Genomic DNA, 18,775 nt, shown 5'->3' with positions numbered 1-18,775 from the left:
ATTTTATAGTTTAATTTAAGTTAAGCCTCACTATGGTATTAAATTTAATTATCATTTCAATTTGCAAAACTTAAGTCAAACCCTAAATTTTAATCCCCAATTAAAAATCCTAAAATTTTTGGTGTCTCTAATCCTATAGGTTATTCACTTAAGTGCATAATTTATTAAATAAAAGTTTGTAGGCTCGTTTGTTTTCAGAAATGAGATGAGATGAGTTGAGATTAAAGTTGAAAAATTGAATAAACAATTGTTAGAATATATTTTTTAATATTATTTTTGTTTTGGAATTTGAAAAAGTTGAATTGTTTATTTTGTTTTGTGTGGAGATTTGGGAAAGTTGTAATGATGAGATGAGATGTTTTCTGAAAACAAACGAGGCCTAAATTCTACATCTTACCCAAAAACCCAAGTATTTCCTCCTCCAAGTTTCAACCTCAAACCGTGATCAAATTAGTCCATACCAAAATTTACACATCTACATCAAAATATCTACAAAATCTTCCTCATCAATTATCACACGATCTACTCAACTACAATCAAGTATTAGTACTATCAACTTAAAATTTGCAAAATCTTGAAAATGTAGAACACTTTTACTAATTGGTTTTTAATCTTCCAACTCAATAAACCTACTGTGGAGTTACTTTTAGTATATGATGGTTGTGCAAGCTCTAACTATGGGTGCTACAATAACTTGAAAGGAGGTGGGATGAGGATGCAAGAGAGGGCTGGAAAGTGGAGAACAGAAGCCAAAAATCAAAACAAGGCTGGGCGCGCATCGGTATGGGTGGATAAGAAAGAAAGGAAGAATACAAGGGATTGACTTAAGTGGTGAAGGTATTGATCTTGAGATATTATTTTCTTTATGGTCTAAAGTTAAATTTTTATTAATGGAAACAGTTATTTAGAATCATACTTTCTAATAAAAAATTAACGATTTAATCAGTTTCGTATATAAAAACTTTTAAGAGTGTAGTACAAGAAATCAAAGTTTATTTTATTACAAGTGTTCCCGACATAAAAGTTTAAATCAAGACCAAATCACATTACACATGTAAAAAAATCTAGACATACTTGGGCCACACACAATGATCCAAGGGTACTGTTAATTACTTTTTAAATCTGACCAAATTCAGACCATTACTTGGTCTATTCTGATTACAAGTGTATGCCATGTGGCGTGCTATCATGTCACCCACTTTTATAAATAAATTTGTAACATTTTAATTAAAAATAATTCCATTTTTAATATTTTAATTGGATCCATTTATTGAATGACAGTAGAAAAGTTCAATTGTTAAATTTCTTCTTAATTACTCTCTCTGATTCATGACTAATTTAGTTTCCTGCTGCCTGCATACATTTACCTAATGGGAAATGTTGTAGTTATATCAACAGGAATAATATTACATATAATTATAAAATATGTAAATATTATATAGTCATTTTAAAAAAGAGTAAAATTTACTATTAAAAAATTAATTTTTTTTTATATAAATCTTATATTTATTTATTTTTTTTAAATAATTATATAATATTTATACGTTCACGATTATAAATATCATCAGACATATGTCAGCAGTGTGTCATAAAAGCAAGAGATAAAAGGAAAATGTTATTTAATATATAGAATAATTCGGTAGTTGGGGTAAAAGTAGGTGGGCAGAATTTCAATTTCCTCTTCTTCTCTCTCCCTCTTTTTTATATTTTTATTTTTTTATTCCTTAAATTGTACTGCATAGACGTTGGTAATTGTTTTTGTCTAGAATTAAGGTAGCTTGTAGGGGGATATAGGGTTATTTAATGGGTATAGAAAAAAAAAATATTTTCTTGTTTTGAAATCATGGCCGGTTCTAAAAGTAATTTAATCATGAAAAATGCTAAAGTCACATATATTTGAGTTTCGATAATTTTTTTTATTTAGTAATTAAAAAATTATTTTTTAATAATATTATAATTTTTAAAAAAAATTATTTAAAAATATAAAAAAATAAATTAAAAAAATTTTAAAAAAATTATTCTTCTCCAAACCGGTCTCATGTACTACTCTTAAATCATTTATATTTATCTAAATATATTTTTATTCAAGTATGGACCTAGGACTATATTATTTGTCAATAAGTGAGTTTAATATATAAAATATTTAATTAAATAAGAGAGAATGTAGAATCAAGATTCGAACTTAAAATTTTTATTATAATATCATGTAAAATCATTAATTTTTTTAAAATTTTAAATTAATAAAAAGAGATAGATTTAATTATTTATATATATATATTAACATTTCATAAAAATTCTATTCACAATATTTAAAATTAAGGCGACTTGGCTAAAAAGATTTGAGTGATTGAAATTTTTATATAATTTAAGAAGGGGTCAATATCAATTGAGAAAACAATAAGAATATCCTTCGATGTGAGGGCAAATTCTCAATAAATAAATATATATATTCATTGACTTCTTACCTGATATTCAAACACCGCAACGAAATTAGTCGATACCACTTGCCAGTCAAACTTCCAACGTTTGTACGACACAACTTCATTTTAGGAAAAAAACGACAGAAACATGATCAGCCAATTAATAATACGTGGCACTGCCGTTGGCTACGTGTCTTCTGTATGAACAGTCGTAAGAGAGACCTAATAAATGAAGAACGACGTTGGACGTATGAACACGAGACATTTCTGACTCCACCATAAATGTCTTTTAATTCAGTACTAAATTAAATAATATATATTTAAAAAATAAATAAATAAATTTAAGTAGTGAATGGATCCATTATTAAATAATAACTACTATTTTGGCTAAATATTTTATCCGGAATTGATAATGATATACTTATTACTTCTTATCACTCATTTATTATTTTATAATATATTTAATATTTTTAATTATTAAAAAAAATTAAAAAATATATATAATTTCATTAATAATTACTTCTTTAATTATTAAATAAAAAAATAATAAAAAATACTAAAATAAAAAGCCTCTCATTATCTTTTAAAATAAATCACAAAAGCACAATTTTCTAAACTCGCCAGCAAATTAAAAATTCTAACAATTAAAGATATTATAGACCAAGTTGTTTATTATAGCAATTGGAAAATGGCTTCAGTGAGCTGAGCCGATCTCATATATACATGTCAAGAGTTGTTTACCAATATAATGATTTTTTTAAAATTATTTTATTCATAAATAAATTTTATAAAAATATATTTGTAAATTAATATAATTTATTATGACACTTAAATTTAATTTACAGTAGAATATTTTTTTAGAATAAATTAAGGTGGCCGGAGAGAGGACGGAAGGCGCTGGATACTATGGGGATTCTCTGCTGTCTTGTGAAGAAGTTATTGGAAGTCTTAAATTGGGAGTTTTGAGAGAAGTGTGAGAGGTCTAGGGGTATAATCATTTTAAATGAATTAATTAATCAAACAATTCATGTAACGAGTACCGAATTCATTCATAAAATTAGGGGTATAATCGATCTAGTTCGGTTTAATTTTAGACATATTTTAGAATCAAATCAGTATACACCGATCTTGAAATTTAAAAAACTGATTACGTGCTAGTTACACCCCTAAACCAATACTTCTGATTTTTTCAATATATTATATATATAGTATATATAATATGTTATATATATTATAGTATATAATAATATAGTGATATATTATAGTATATTATAATATATAGTAATATCGTATTAGTATAACTACTAATATTATAGACTATAGTGATAATATATAATTATTTATATATAATTTTAAAATTTAATATTATCTTAATTAGTAATTTAGCATATAATACAAGATTATTTTATATATAATTATATATATTAGATATAAAAATTAGATATAATATAAAAAATATTTTATATAATATAAAAAAATAAAAAAAATATATTTATAAGAACGGTCCGGATCCGGTGTTAGAAAAAAGAAAATTGAAAGCAGATCTATCTCGACTGCTTTTAAAAAAAATGGAACCAGTATAAGATAAAACCGATTTAGAATCGGACTGGAGTCACCGGTTCGACCCGGTTTACTCGAGTTTTTTATTTTTACCCCTACATAAAGTTAATGAACCAATTGAAAATAGAAATTGTAGATACGGTGATAAATCCATAACTCCTTTTGTGTTGGAATGAAATATAAAGAGAGTTTAAACATTTATAATATAATATTCGATTCGACTTGACTCAGATTATCTCAAACAGAATGGAATTCGATAAGGAGAAATGCAAAAGCAAACTAAATAATATAATAAAAAATAGTATTCGGCCAAAAGCGTGCCCTACTCCTGACCACTATTTGCTTTAGTCGTCAATCACGCACGCAAACGTACAGCGCGTCGACCATTCTATCATGAGAACGCATATCTATCTTTCAATTAGCCTCTCTGCATTGCTACCATATATATATATATATATATATATATATACCCAAAGGTTTTCCTCCAGCGACCTGTTTATAAATATAACCAAGTACTACTATCATTCCTCTCTCTCTCTCTCTCTCTCTCTCTGCGTCCGTCTCCAAGGAGCGTTTACAGGAGTACGGGCTCCTGATACAAAAGTCGGTTCATTCAGAGAAGCATATACAAGGCCTAATCAAGGTAAGTATATATATATATATATATTGATTTCCTTTTCATGTAAAACAATAGCTGTTGCTATCTATCTATCTTTAGTTCAGTTCAGATTAATGTTGCAGTTCTTGTTTGTGTTTCTGGAGTTTTAAGTGCATATACGAACACTCATGAGTAAGCCAGGGAACGCCCCTGCTCTCCAAACCAGATATATATATATATATATATATATATAGAGAGAGAGAGAGAGAGAGAGAGAGAGAGCCAAAGCTACGAGAGTAACTCCAAATTATATCCATCAACGTGTCTTGTCTCAAAAACTTGATAAAAAATTTAGACGAGTTCTTGGGTTTAAGAGGAACTCTCTTGGTTTTATTCCACATGATCTCGATAACCGGCCTGTTTAAACCTCCAATCATAATAGGGGTCTGCACAATATGAATCAACAAAGAAGTAGACCAAGACGATGTTCATGTTTTTTGTCTGCATCATATTGATCACTTACTTTTTAACTACCAGTTTGTTTGTCTGCACTCGCTCAACGAATGGTAGCTGCAATTACTTCTTGTGTTGTTTCTTATTTCTTTCTTTCCTCCTGTTTTTTTTATTTTTTATTTTATTTTAATTATTTATTATTTGGTCATGTTCACTTTTTTGGGTAGATAGTAGATACCCAAAAAAAATGGGATAAGCAAGTTTGCCACGTTTCTACCATAAAAAAATTAATTAAGACAGGGAAAGAAATATGAAACGAACCAGGATGGCAGGCCAGGGAAAAAAGTAAAAATAAATTAAATATAAAATAAAATAAAAATTATTTTCGGTAATTACTATTCAGTAATATCTGACACTCTACGCTATATAAAAAATATTCTATATTTTATGAAAAATATCTTAATTATAAATATAAAGTATGAAAATTAATAGTTACTAATGTATAATAAATTACAAAATAAAAATATTCTGAAAGAAAAAGAAAGTAAAAGGATATTTAAGGAAGAGAAAAAAATGTGCATTAAATTGACTATTTTATAGACGGTAAAGCGCGCGCCTTGTGGCCTCTTTACAATTAATTTTCCAATTCCGGCCAATAAAAATGTCGGTAGTTCACCAACTTTAATACATAACGAGTGCACTTTTCGAGAACGACTATTTTTTATGAAAATAAATTTATTATTATCTATAAATAATTTATCACAAATATTCGGTTTTGATGTTTGAAATTATTCTTCCAGCTATTTTTGTTTTTGTTTTGTTATCTCCACTTTTCGAATCTTTTATTGCACTCCATTAATTCGTTGTCTCTTAGTTCAATGAGTTCGTACGTACCTTACTTTGAATTAATTAACCGATAAAAATTTTCAAAATTATTTTTAAATTATTTATAATTTTTAAATCTTTTTAGTTTTTTTATTTTATAAATTTCATTATCAGGGAAATTTATGTAATTAAATTTCTTGACTGAAATTAGAATTTAGGTCTCGCTTGTTTTTATATATGAGATATAATGAAAGTTAAAAGTTAAAAGTTGAATGAAATATTGTTAGAATATATTTTTTTAATATTATTTTTATTTTAAAATTTAAAAAAGTTGAATATTTTTTTTATTTTGTATGATAATTTAAAAAAATTGTAATGATTAAATGAAATGAGATGAGATGAGATGAAATAAATTAATAAAGCAAACGGTGTAATCAATAAAATTCATGATTCCCCAAATTCATTACATTCAATTTAGATTAAAAACAAAAACAAAATTGTTCTTTATATATAGATTGAGCATTGTAAACAAATATCGTTCGTTTCATAGAATCATTGAACAGGGAAGGCAAGGCCACTGCCACTGGCACTGCCCACGGGATCAGAGGCCTTGGCCCCAAAGACTGCGGGAAGTCTTTGTTCATGACTCAGTATCTATGCTTATGTATTTGTGCTTTTGTTCATGACTCAATCGCGACGAGCAAGCATTTTTCTACTACAAGTTTTATGAGATAATGTCATTCTCTTGAGACCTTAAAAACCCAAGCCTAGATATGTAAGACTTGATTTCCATGGTCTTTTGCAGAAGAATGGTTAATACAGGGGAGGAGAGGCTTCTTGGGTTAGAAGCACAAGAGCAAGTTGGTCTAAAAACAAGGATTTGGGTGGAATCAAAACTTATATGGAGGATAGCATTTCCTTCTATGTTGGCTAGAGTAACTTCTTTTGGAATGTATGTGGTGACACAGCTTTTTGTTGGCCATGTTAATGAACTGGATCTGGCTGCATACGCAATTGTACAAAGTATTCTTGCACGTTTCGTGAATGGGATACTGGTAAGCTGTTTCTTATCTATTTTATTTTCTAGTGTCAAGAAATATCAATAGTTCTTCAAATGAAAATTTCTTATTTTCTGTCAACCTTTATCTGTTTCTTGAATAAATAATAATTTCCATGCAAAAATATATTTTCATTACCACTTGTTGAGCTGGATTTACATTTCTCTTCTTTATGATCTACCATTGTGATAACTAATAGAGAAAATATATTTGTAAACGTGAATTGTACAATGCCGTATAATCTCTTTGAAAAAAATGAATAAAACATGTGACCCAAATAAAAAAAAATTCATTTTTTAAGAGTAGACCTCACTCTTTTTCAAAGCGTTTATGCGGCATTTATGTACTTCACAGTTCTACGTAGAATTACTCTAATTAATATTACCAATGTTAAATGAATTCACACATTTTATCTAACTTTTTTTTTCATTTATTATTTATAATTTGAAGTTGGGCATGTCAAGTGCAACAGAGACATTATGTGGTCAAGCATTTGGAGCGGGACAGTACCACATGATGGGCATTTACTTGCAACGATCATGGATCGTTGATTCTGTTACAGCAACAATACTGCTCCCGCTATTCATCTTTGCTGCTCCCATCTTTAAACTACTACAAGAGGAAGACGCGATAGCAGATGCATCAGAAGCCATCTCTTTATGGTTCATTCCTATATTATACTCATTTGTTTTTGGCTTAACCATCCAAATGTTCCTTCAAGCACAACTCAAAAACATGGTTATTGGATGGCTCTCTGCGGGGTCGTTTGTAATCCATGTGCTTTTGTCTTGGCTTTTCGTAAACATACTCAACTGGGGGGTTTCTGGTGCCATGGGTGCCTTCAACATCGCTAGTTGGTTGGTTGTCATAGGAGAGTTCATCTACGTCTTTGGAGGTTGGTGCCCAAATTCATGGAAAGGATTCTCCACAGCTGCCTTCAAAGATATCTGGCCTGTTGTTAAGCTGTCTGTTTCCTCTGGTGTGATGCTTTGGTAATTCCAGCTTCTTTTCTTTTATTTTTTTTCTGAGCCATTTTTCATATTTCTTTCATTATACTATATGGTTTGTCTTGGTTACTAGAAAGACATTCTCTTAGGCATAGAAGTCTCACATACCATATGGTTTGTCTTAGCTACTGATATTAAAAAAACATAAGGTTTTTTTTGTTTCTAGAGCTACAATGAAACATACCAATTAGAAGAAGTTTGACTCAATATGTGATAACCTAATTTCAAGTCTCCCCAGATTTTGATGATGTGCCAAATAGAGTGGATGACTGTGAAGACATTTTATCGTTTACAAAGTCCTACAAATTTATTAGGTGAAACTGGACTACCTAAATGATATCATGAAAGTAATCAAGGTAATATTGACAATTCCTTTTAGAAAATTGGATGCGGGTAACGCTTTCCCGGATTGTTACAATATTAGGATGTGTTTGTAGCATTACTCTTTCTTACACTTCACATCAGCTAGAACATGGCCATCACATGATATTATACAAATAACAACATTTTACTAAACTCTGTTATAATCTACTCTGCTTCTCCATTCTTTAAGAGATAATCTACAAAGCATACCTTTGAAAGATAAGTACAGTAGCTAAGTATTGCTCCTATTGGTCAACTCTCCAAGAATTACATGTCTTCTTGAATCTTCCCCCAAATTTTAATTTGACCAACTCTTGTTACCCTAAAACATAGAATGGTGATTTGGTTGGAGCTACACAGGTCTTGATCACACAAAATTGCCCACTTTACTCAATGACTTTTCCTTCATCCCATTTGCATCCTTGTGAGAGAATTGAACTTGCTGCACAACTAGATTGGTAGTAGGAAATGACTCTTTATAATATATGTTCAAATCCATCTGATGCTGCTCAATTTTGGTCAAAACCTCCTAATTACTTTTCTTTGTTAGTAGGACCATAAAGAGAGTTGATTTTTGGTTTTATGTTTGACAGTTTAGAGCTGTGGTACAATGCTATCCTAGTTTTGTTAGCTGGATATATGAAAAATGCAACGGTTTCCATCTCTGCCTTCTCCATCTGGTATGAGTTTTACTTATTTTCCATATTGATTTCTTCTTTTTACCATTTCAATTTACTTGAGGAATACTCCAACTTTTAACTTCTTTTTGCAGCCTCAATATCTCTGCATGGGAATTTATGATATGCCTTGGATTCCTGACTGCTGCATGGTAAGGCTTTTGTCAATAACGACTTCTCTCCTTTACACACACAAAATTGTGAAATCTCCACTTGTTTTTGTCGAAACTCATTTCACTTGTAATGTAATTTGTACAGTGTGCGTGTAGCCAATGAGATCGGGAAAGGAAATTCTAAAGCTGCAATATTTTCCATTAAAGTTATCCTCTGTACTTCAGTTGGTCTTGGTTTGATTTTCTCCATCTTGTGTTTTGCTTTTGGGAATAAAATTTCCTACTTGTTTACAAGTGATGAAGAGGTTGCGGAAGCTGTTTCAAGTATCTCTACTCTTCTCTCTCTCTCAATCTTGCTAAATAGTATTCAACCAGTTCTTACTGGTGAGTTTTAGGGACAACATTATCATCTTCTGTTATATATTTACATAGCTGAATTGCTTATCAATGTAGCTAATCTTTAGTTTTCTTGTAATTAGGTGTGGCCATAGGTTCTGGTTTACAAGGCATTGTGGCACTTATTAACATTGGCTGCTATTATGTGATTGGCATCCCCATAGGACTTGTGCTTTGTTATGTGGTCGATCTTGAAGTGAAGGTAAGAGCTCACATTAACATATTACATTCACACTAACATTAGTTGACATCATAAACATACGGTAATCCGCGGTCCGAATTAACTATAAACTTTATTATATTTTGAATTCAAACCCATCAAAAGCCAAACAAAATTCAAGTAAATTAGAAAAATAATAATATTTTAGGAGGATATGTAAAAGTTGTATCTATATATAATTTTTGTTTTCATATATGCATGCTCAAGTTCTTTTATTTACTTAATTTAACATGTATGTATAGGGTTTGTGGATTGGAATGTTAATTGGAGTGTTGATGCAAACATTAGTGCTTTCCTTCCTGATATGGAGATTGAATTGGAAGGACCAAGTAAGTACAGTTGGAAATAGCTAAATGATACCTTCAGTTACCATTTTTGTACACATTTTCACCATCATTAGCAATTGCATTATTCTTTTTTGTTGCAGGTTGAAAAGGCATCTGAGCGTCTCCATCGATGGCTTCTAGATCCCTCACAAGAGTCTAAATAGATTGAGCTCCTATAACATTCTCCATATAAATTAGGTGTATCAACAACTTCTAATTCTCTCTCTTTTTTTTTTTTTTTGTTGGCACATTGGTGCCTCTTTTGGGTCAACACCACTCAGCCCAATTCAAGATTTTGCTGTGTTTTGAAAACTATGTCCTTCATATTCAATGAACAAGAGACAAATGACGGTCTATGATATTGGTTATTTAACTTATTTTAGCTTTAATATAAATAAAGTTAAACGCTGCCCCCCCCCCCCCCAAAAATGACTAAAACCTAGGCATGTTGTGAAAATGATATAAATTGCAAGACATGATAGTGATATTAAAAATATTTCAAATTAATGGACTTATATAGATAATAAATTATTCATAATTTTTTTTGTATAATTGTAGGTTTGGATAATGTTCGTAAAGCCCAATAAATGTGATCAATAAAATGACATAACTAGACCATTGACCCATCTCTAGATGTCCATGATTTTGGTCAAATAATGAGTATTAAAGTGGTCCGAGCCTAACTGCTATGTAGAGAACAATTAAAGACTCATGTGCTTCCATTATTTTATAATGGACAAAATTAGAATCTGGGTATTATATATAGGTTATGGTCCCCACTCTAAATTTGTTTTTGCCACTTATGGTGGGCAAAAATATTTTTTCAATTTTATATATATATTTTTTAAAAAGCAGCCAGAGGCACGGGAGGACGCCGAAAATGTCCTCATCAATTTCCACCAAAAAAGTGGTGGTAATTGGTTTATGTTATGAATAATTTTACTTATTATCTCCGCACACCACACACTACACCTATTTTAATTTTGTTTTTCATTTTTCCTTTAACAAATATATGGTGTATGAATTATAAGTAGAACAATTCAATTAGTTTAACGAAAAAAATATTTTTACAACTGTAAGTAGTGCAACCGCTGTGTACTCATTTTGAAAAAAATGAATAAAATATGATATTCACATGAAAAAAATTAATTTTTTAATAGTAGACTCCACTTTTTTTTAAAATAATTACAAAACATTTACGTACTTTACAGTTGTACCTAAAATAACTTGGGCTGCACTTTATATTTTTTGGGTTCTGTGTTTTTTAATTCGGGTAGGATTTCCTTTTATTTGAATTGGTCTTGTAAGGCCTGGACTTGTTGCATTAGTGGGCCCAATTCTGGGTTAAGCATTAATAAGGATTTAAGGTGAATTGGGTTTATATAAGAATTAGGCTTAAAGTAATATGGGTTGGGTCCAACCTTTGAAACCTTTGGATTTAAGTTCATTAGGCTAAATCATATCACGACCCATATCCATGGGTTGACCCGGAATAGTTGGACCATTGACTTTGACTTGCTTGACCAGTTGACCCGACCCGTTTAATTGGGTTGATAGGGTCGCTAAATCTGACTTGTTTCAGATCGGGATCCGATAAAATAAAATAATAATTTTAAAAAAAAAATTAAAAAAATTTATTTCTCTTAATATCTCTCTATAATAGATGTCATTGAATATTTTCTTATTTATATTCATAATTATTTTTTTAGATATTCAATTCCAATTCATACATATGACTTAGAGAAATTAATGTGATACGTAGCTTAAGTGACTTCTATCATGGAAATTTTCTGTGGCGCCTCCAACCCCTGCTTGGGATTAGACGGTGACTGAGATGCCGGGACATGTAACACAAGACTACACACCCCTCATACTTGATAGATAACATCTTATGCACCTAAGTACACTAGTAATATGCAATGGCGCTGCAGCGGAAAATTAATAAAAGTCAAATAAACTAAGCAACGCGATAAACAATTACAAAGCACATGGCACCATACTAATATCATAACCCAAAACATTGTCCAAACGTAAACATGAGCCATAAAAGTGTAATATCCTAAAAATCATAAAGTATAGTTTAAGATTCCCAAAATACGGGGTTTCCTTAAAAGCAACATAAATCCACAAAAGTTAGCCATAAGTACTATTGCCTTTTTCTCTCTTTTTTTTTTCTCTTCTTTTTTTTTTTTTTTTTTTCCTTTTCAAAATACTTAAACTCACGTACTCTTCATAACCATTGTTCAATCGGGATATAGACACTGAAAGACCCCATGGGATTGATGAGACTTGGGCAATATCAAACCTAATTCCTTTGCTACTGCCTTTGCGTCAGCCGAGGCCTTAGAGGCTCGCTCTAGGTATGTAGACAACTGGTCCATATTTCACCAAAACTTCTAATTCTTAGAGTGTTGATAGATCATAGCATTGATCCCGGTCTCACTAATACTATACAAGATCTCTCTGAGAAGCTTAACCGTATGAATTAATACATCAACAGTGTAGTCTTGACGAGCCTGAACAGTGTACTCGTCCTCTATCAAGGAACCATCTGAGTTCATATTTTCTGGGTATCTGAAGTACCTGTTACAACTTCGACCATTCCGGTTGAGGAATGTTAGTGGAAACTACCATAATGAGATTTCAAGAAATGTCAGCAAGTAATCACACAACATACCATAGTTAACATAAGCATACAAAAGGTATATCATGATATGTATGGATGGACATGTACTTGATTTATGCCTTTGACCAGAACTTGACTTATGCACTTGACCATTATTAAAAGACTTGTAACAGAGATTTGAGCTTTTCATAAAAACTTCATAACTTTTTCTTATTCACGTGAACTTATTCAGAACTTGTCTTATCATAACATATCACAAGATTTGCATCGAGTAATCCTTAGCACTTATGCTCATATTCTTATTCAGAGAGTGGATACAACACGGTTCCCCTTAGCACTGTGTGTTTCTGCTAGTTACCGCACCATCAACGGTTCATGCATCGTGATGAATACGTCATAAATAAATATTTATATTAACTCAAATTTACTTCGTCGGGTTACATACCTTATGCACCCACTAGCGTTAGGCACTTCCTTGCTCAGTATCTTTTAAAAAGAATCCATTCGAAGCTCGTCGACGATACTTTGTCGACTCAGGGGTTACCACTCCATTTTTAAGCACTTTAGAGTGAATACAAGAGTTCCACTAGGATATTCCCCCGCCATAGCACTTGGAGTCGTGATAAAATTTTTTTCTTTAAAAACATTTTTTGAAAACACTTCTTCCCCAAATATATGTGACATGAGACTTAAACATGCTTACTTATACTTAATATATGACATATGAAATGTCGTGCATGAAGCAACCAAGCATAACATATTCATTTCATAGCATGATAACATAAACCATAAGAGATATCAAAACATATATACGAAACCATGAAAACTTGCTTAAGCCAAAACTCATGGGTACATAAACATGAAGATTCATATCATAAACATGTTTCAATCCTCAAGCATATATCATAGAAATCAAAACATAATAAGCTAAGACATGAAATCATAGATTTTTTACTAAGTCCGAAACTTCCAAAGCATGTTCAAACTGAAACATCATGTTGCATAAACCATCAACCTCAATAAGTGAAAAATGAAACTCATAGGCATATTTCATGGCATTTTCATCACAATCCAAAACATGTACTTCCTTCCTTAAAGTTACTCAAGATCATATTATCATATTCAAACAAACAACCCAGAGATAACAAACAAAGTAATAAAAAATTATGAAAGGATTTACACAATCATATATGAATATTAACTAAGAGTAAGTTGAGTGTATACTTACAAAATTCTCGTAAAGGAATACTAGCAAACAGTAAATCCGAACATGCTATATTAGAAAGAGCATCCAAACCCTATCTCATGTTCTTTGAGTGTGTGTGTGGATTTCTAGGGCATCACTTGGTCTTAAACTATTCGGCTTTTAGAGTTTTTAGATTAAAATCCCTTCATTTCACTCATAAGGTAAAACTAAACCTAAAGTAGGCAAAAATACATGTGCTGGTCGAAACATGGAGGATGAACTCCCTCTTCACTAATCGGCCTCAAGGGTTTCTCTTGAAAACCCTAGGTTATTTTCAAGAAAATGGTAGAAAGTGTGTGTGTTCTATCTTTCTCAAAGTCTAATGAGGTTTGAATCTCATTTTCGACTTGAGAAAAGACTTGTGTGTGTGCAAGACTTAGAGGAAACCAATCATTACCATGCTAATCCTTAGTAGTGCCGAAATCCCTTCTCTTGCAAGGATCCTCCTTGTTTGGTTGGAAAGAAAATACAAGAAAATGAGGAAACTTTCAAATGAATATGAGAGAATTGTGTGGAAAGAGTGGGAGTTCATGCAAATCCGAAAAATGGCAAGGGAAAAGCCCCCTAGGCGTGAACCCTTCTCTTTATATATTTCACTTCCCTCCTTGGTTGCATCCAAAGTCCTTCATGGATGACAAGTGGCAAGGTTTCTTCTTCTCCCTTTCCCTATTGCCGAAATGCCTCTTGAAGTTCCCCACTTGGATTGCATTGGGAATGGACATTTTTGGAGGGTGGAGTGTGGGACTTCTTCTCCTTGGCCGAAATTCCTTTTCTCCCCCTTTATGCCCTTCCTTTCCTTAAACAAGTAAATATCTCTTCAAAGGTAGCTTGGTAAAACCATACATGCCTTTTCCTATTCCCAACAAGTATCTCTTGGCATAGAAGACAAGTGACATTGGGTGTGTGCTATAGCCCTAGCTATCCTCTCCATTTTCCTTTCCCAAGATGTTCATCTTCCAAATATTCCTTCCCTAGGTGACCTTTCATATACCATTGGTCTAAAATGCACTAAGTGACAAGTGGCAAGTGAATGGAAATACTTGTGAGTGTGCTAGCAGAAACCCTAAGGGTAAACTTGTCCTTGATACAAAAGTATCTTCACAAAATCTTCTAGAAACTTGGTGCATGCTTGACACATGACAAAAGCTAGCTAAATTCGAAATTTCATATGCCTCCCTTTAGTTTCCTATACAAAACTTCTAGAAAAGCTCAATTTCACTTCCCTAAACTTCCTTTTCCAAGAAATCTAGCTTAGAACTTAAATTTTGGACAAAAACAATGGGCTAGGCATGCAAGCCCATCTTGGTGCCTTCCTACACCTCTCTTTCCTGCACCCTAGGAATAGAAGCAAAAAGTTTTAAATCGAACAGTAATTCTCGTCGTCCATTCTAAACATTTTATAAAAAGTCTCACCACAAGGACGGGCGTTACATAGTAGACAAAACGGAAATGAAATGTTTTTCTTTACGATGCATTATGAAATGACAGGAAAGATGTTTTACGAAAGCATGCTAAGTGTTCAAAGGTATATGTATGTACGACCCTCCTTGGCAGCCCTTTTTTACGCACCCAAAAGTATTAATTGTACGCATGTGAATGGATGACTATACGCTATATCTATTGTATGTATTTTTAGAAAAAAGAAAAGAAAATGTCGATGTTTTAACCAATGCTTTGACTGACGCGAAGAAAGTGTTTTAAACGTCCCTATGAACTGATGTTTTAAGGATACCATGAACTGACGTTTTAAATGATGCCTTGAAAGATGATGTTTAAGCCCTGCTTTTAAATGATGTTTTATATGAATGAACTGTTAAATGAAAATGACTGAATGAAAGGAAATGACTAAATGAAAGGACTGAACTAAAAGAAATGACTGAATGTTTACTATATAAAAACGTAATGGCCACATGAATGAATGAAAAGGGTACCAATGAATGAGCAGATTGTAATGCCGGGTAAGTAGTACTGGAAGTGCACCCAATGCTGACCCCATGAAAGGGATTCCCAACCCATGGCCACGGGCGGAGTCCGAGTCCAAAGGAAGATCGCTAACCCCAACACACAGGGCGCAATAGTGTGTATCGGCCAATGAAAGTGATAATAAAGAATGGATGGATGCATGAATGCACGAACTCTTTAAGAAATGAAGGCACTGACGAGAGACACGTTTATGAAAAGAAAACCCCCTTTTAAAGAAAAATCTCGTCCAGTAATGTTTTCAAACGAACGCACGCATGCATGTACATATAGTATGTATGAATGAAAACCTATGTTATTATATTTTAACTGTATGAACTAATGCTTATGAGTCATCGACTCATTTTAGTTTTAATGAATGCCCCTTCCCCCCACAAGAACCGAATGAAGTACGCGTCAGGATGGACACAACCCATGAGGAAGAGCACGGAAGTCTAGGCATGAGTATTTAAATGTATGAGAGGCCTTTTTATTATTAAAATTGATGTTTTACGCTGTAAACCTCTTTTATTCTAAAAACACATTTTATTTTATAACGTAGAGTCTTGCACCCTGGGTATAGAAGTAAAAAGTTTAAATCGAATGGTAATTCCCGTCATCTTTTCTAAAATCGATTTATAAAAAGTCTCACCATAAGGACAGGCGTTACAGTAGCTAAGGCTTCTAAAATGTCGTGGCAACCTAGAACAAATTCTAAGGCCAAGCCTAGACAAAACTCGGGTCATCACATTTTCTTCTTGGCCTAAAAAGGTAAAATTTAGTGAATTGCATCTAATTACATCTAAATCCATGTGAATAACAATCAGCCCAAAGGAAGATTGTTATTTGGTCGGGTTGTAGATGATATAAGGTAGTTAACTATAAATTGTATAATTTTTGGGATTATCTTGTTCAAAAACTTGATTGTAATGATGCACTAGGTATCTCATAAGGGCTTATTTTTATAAAATCATAAAATTTTCTTTTAATTTGATGTCATATTTTCTGATTGATTTTGTTGTTCAATTAGACTAAAGCTTGCATGATGATAATTATGGGTCAATACATTAAAATTGTGGGATATTTATTTATTGTGAGTTTATGTTGTTTCACTTCTAGTGAATGTATATATGATATCTACCAATTTGAATAACATTCAAATTTTTGGCGGATCTAATCTGGCCAAATAGAAAGAGCATGTTACTATTGTTCTTGAGTGTATGGATCTGGACTATGCGCTCTGGGTTATGAGCCTCCCAAACCTACTGATCAAAATTCTACTGATTAGAGGACAACTTATGAGAAATGGGAATGCTATAATCGCATGAGTCTTATAATAATAAAACATTTTATTCCTGATTCTATTCGAGGTGCAATGCTTGAAAAGAAAAATGCCAAGAAGTTACCCGAGCCAAAAAGTAGACTAATTCGTTACATTGGAAAAGGTAGAGACAAGTATGTTTCCTAGCAAACTTGTCTCAATGCGGTATAATGGCAAAGGGAATATAAGGGAGTATATTATGAAATGTCAAATATTGTTACTAGACTGAGAGCACTAAAGTTAGAGTTTTCTTATCAAATTCTTGTGCATCTCATTCTAGTTTCCCTTCCTGTACATTTTGATCCCTTTAAGATTAATTATAATACTCAAATAGAGAAATTGACTCTTAATGAGCTCATTACTCATTGTGCCAAGAGGAAGAGAGGTTGAAACAAGAAATGTTTGGTGTCTAGTCCCTCAGTAAAAGACCTAGCGAGGATCCGTGGTGCCAGGGGTGTCAGCCATACGACAACACCCAAGATTTGAATCGGGTTAGGCATGCAACGTTCACTAAGAAGTGCACGTGGAAGGAAAAGATATATGGTTTGTAGGGGAAAAGTAAAGGTTTAGTCTAAAAGCTAAATATTGTAGTACCAAAAATTTAATAAAACTCATAAATGTATTTCAACAATATCACAATATCCACATGATACTTCATTCCTTAAATAATTATACACATGTCTAATTGCTTGATTTGTAAACCCCAAATAAGGTCGATCAAATACACTTGGTCTTCTGACTACTATTTACAAGTACAATTTCCATAGGCAGACAAGTCCTACAACCAAAAACAGGCCTACTCGCCTATTGCTCAGGTTGGGCTGGACATGGTCAAGGAAAATAGATCGAAATCTAGGCATGTTTTTAATGTAACATATGAACTTATGTATTGTAAAAGGACTTTATAATTTTATTTAAATGATTACAACTGCAAACACTCTTTTAATTTTCAAAATATGCTTGAGTTTTAATTATGGGTGTAAGACTATTGGTCCGAAACCAATAGTCTTATTGGTCGGTTTCGGGGGGTGGTTTTTTTTTTTTTTTTCCAGACTTTTTTTTTTTACCAGACAGGATTGAGACCGACCGAATGTATATATTTTTTAATATTATATATATAATAGATTATTTAATATAGTATTTGTGTAAGTTAATTATTTAATATTCATTAACTATATATAAATATTAAAAAGATCACTTAATTTTAATTTTACTAATTTAATTAATTTTTTGTATTAATTTTTCTGTTAAAAATAAAAAAGAGAAAAGAAGCAAAAAAATGTTCATAGACCAAATGGACCGACCGGACCAATAACTAACGGTTTGATCTGGCAAAAATGATAGACCAAAGTTTTCGGTCTGTAAGCCCTCCCAGACCGAATCAGATCAATTACACTCCTAGTTTTAATTTTAAGATCTTTTACCCTGGGAAGGAAAAGAAACATTTTATAAATGTCAATAATTCTCATTTTATATTCTAAAACTATCTTTTAAACCCCTTAAATCCCTCCACAACGACTAGTAGTACATACTTGGAACACACAACCTATTTAGGGTCAACATCCGAATGCTCGTGGCTAGCATCCAGAAGTTTGACGTGGTTGAGT

The 18,775-nt window shown here is 32.0% G+C and overlaps 1 protein-coding gene across 1 annotated transcript; it reads left to right on the top strand.

The window, feature by feature from the left end:
• The first annotated feature begins 4,468 nt into the window (after positions 1-4,468).
• Positions 4,469-10,393, top strand: LOC109007424 (protein DETOXIFICATION 24-like). Its single transcript, XM_018987091.2, has 9 exons — positions 4,469-4,623; positions 6,662-6,911; positions 7,365-7,906; positions 8,878-8,964; positions 9,057-9,113; positions 9,220-9,458; positions 9,554-9,672; positions 9,933-10,019; positions 10,118-10,393. The coding sequence occupies exons 2-9, from the start codon at positions 6,666-6,668 to the stop codon at positions 10,178-10,180; spliced, it is 1,440 nt and encodes a 479-aa protein (XP_018842636.2). The 5' UTR covers positions 4,469-4,623; positions 6,662-6,665; the 3' UTR covers positions 10,181-10,393.
• Positions 10,394-18,775: the final 8,382 nt, after the last annotated feature.

Source organism: Juglans regia, chromosome 3 (assembly GCF_001411555.2).
Source record: "Juglans regia cultivar Chandler chromosome 3, Walnut 2.0, whole genome shotgun sequence".
Lineage (NCBI taxonomy): Eukaryota > Viridiplantae > Streptophyta > Magnoliopsida > Fagales > Juglandaceae > Juglans > Juglans regia.
The sequence above is the reverse complement of the archived record's forward strand: the minus strand, read 5'-3'. Positions and strand labels throughout refer to the sequence as shown.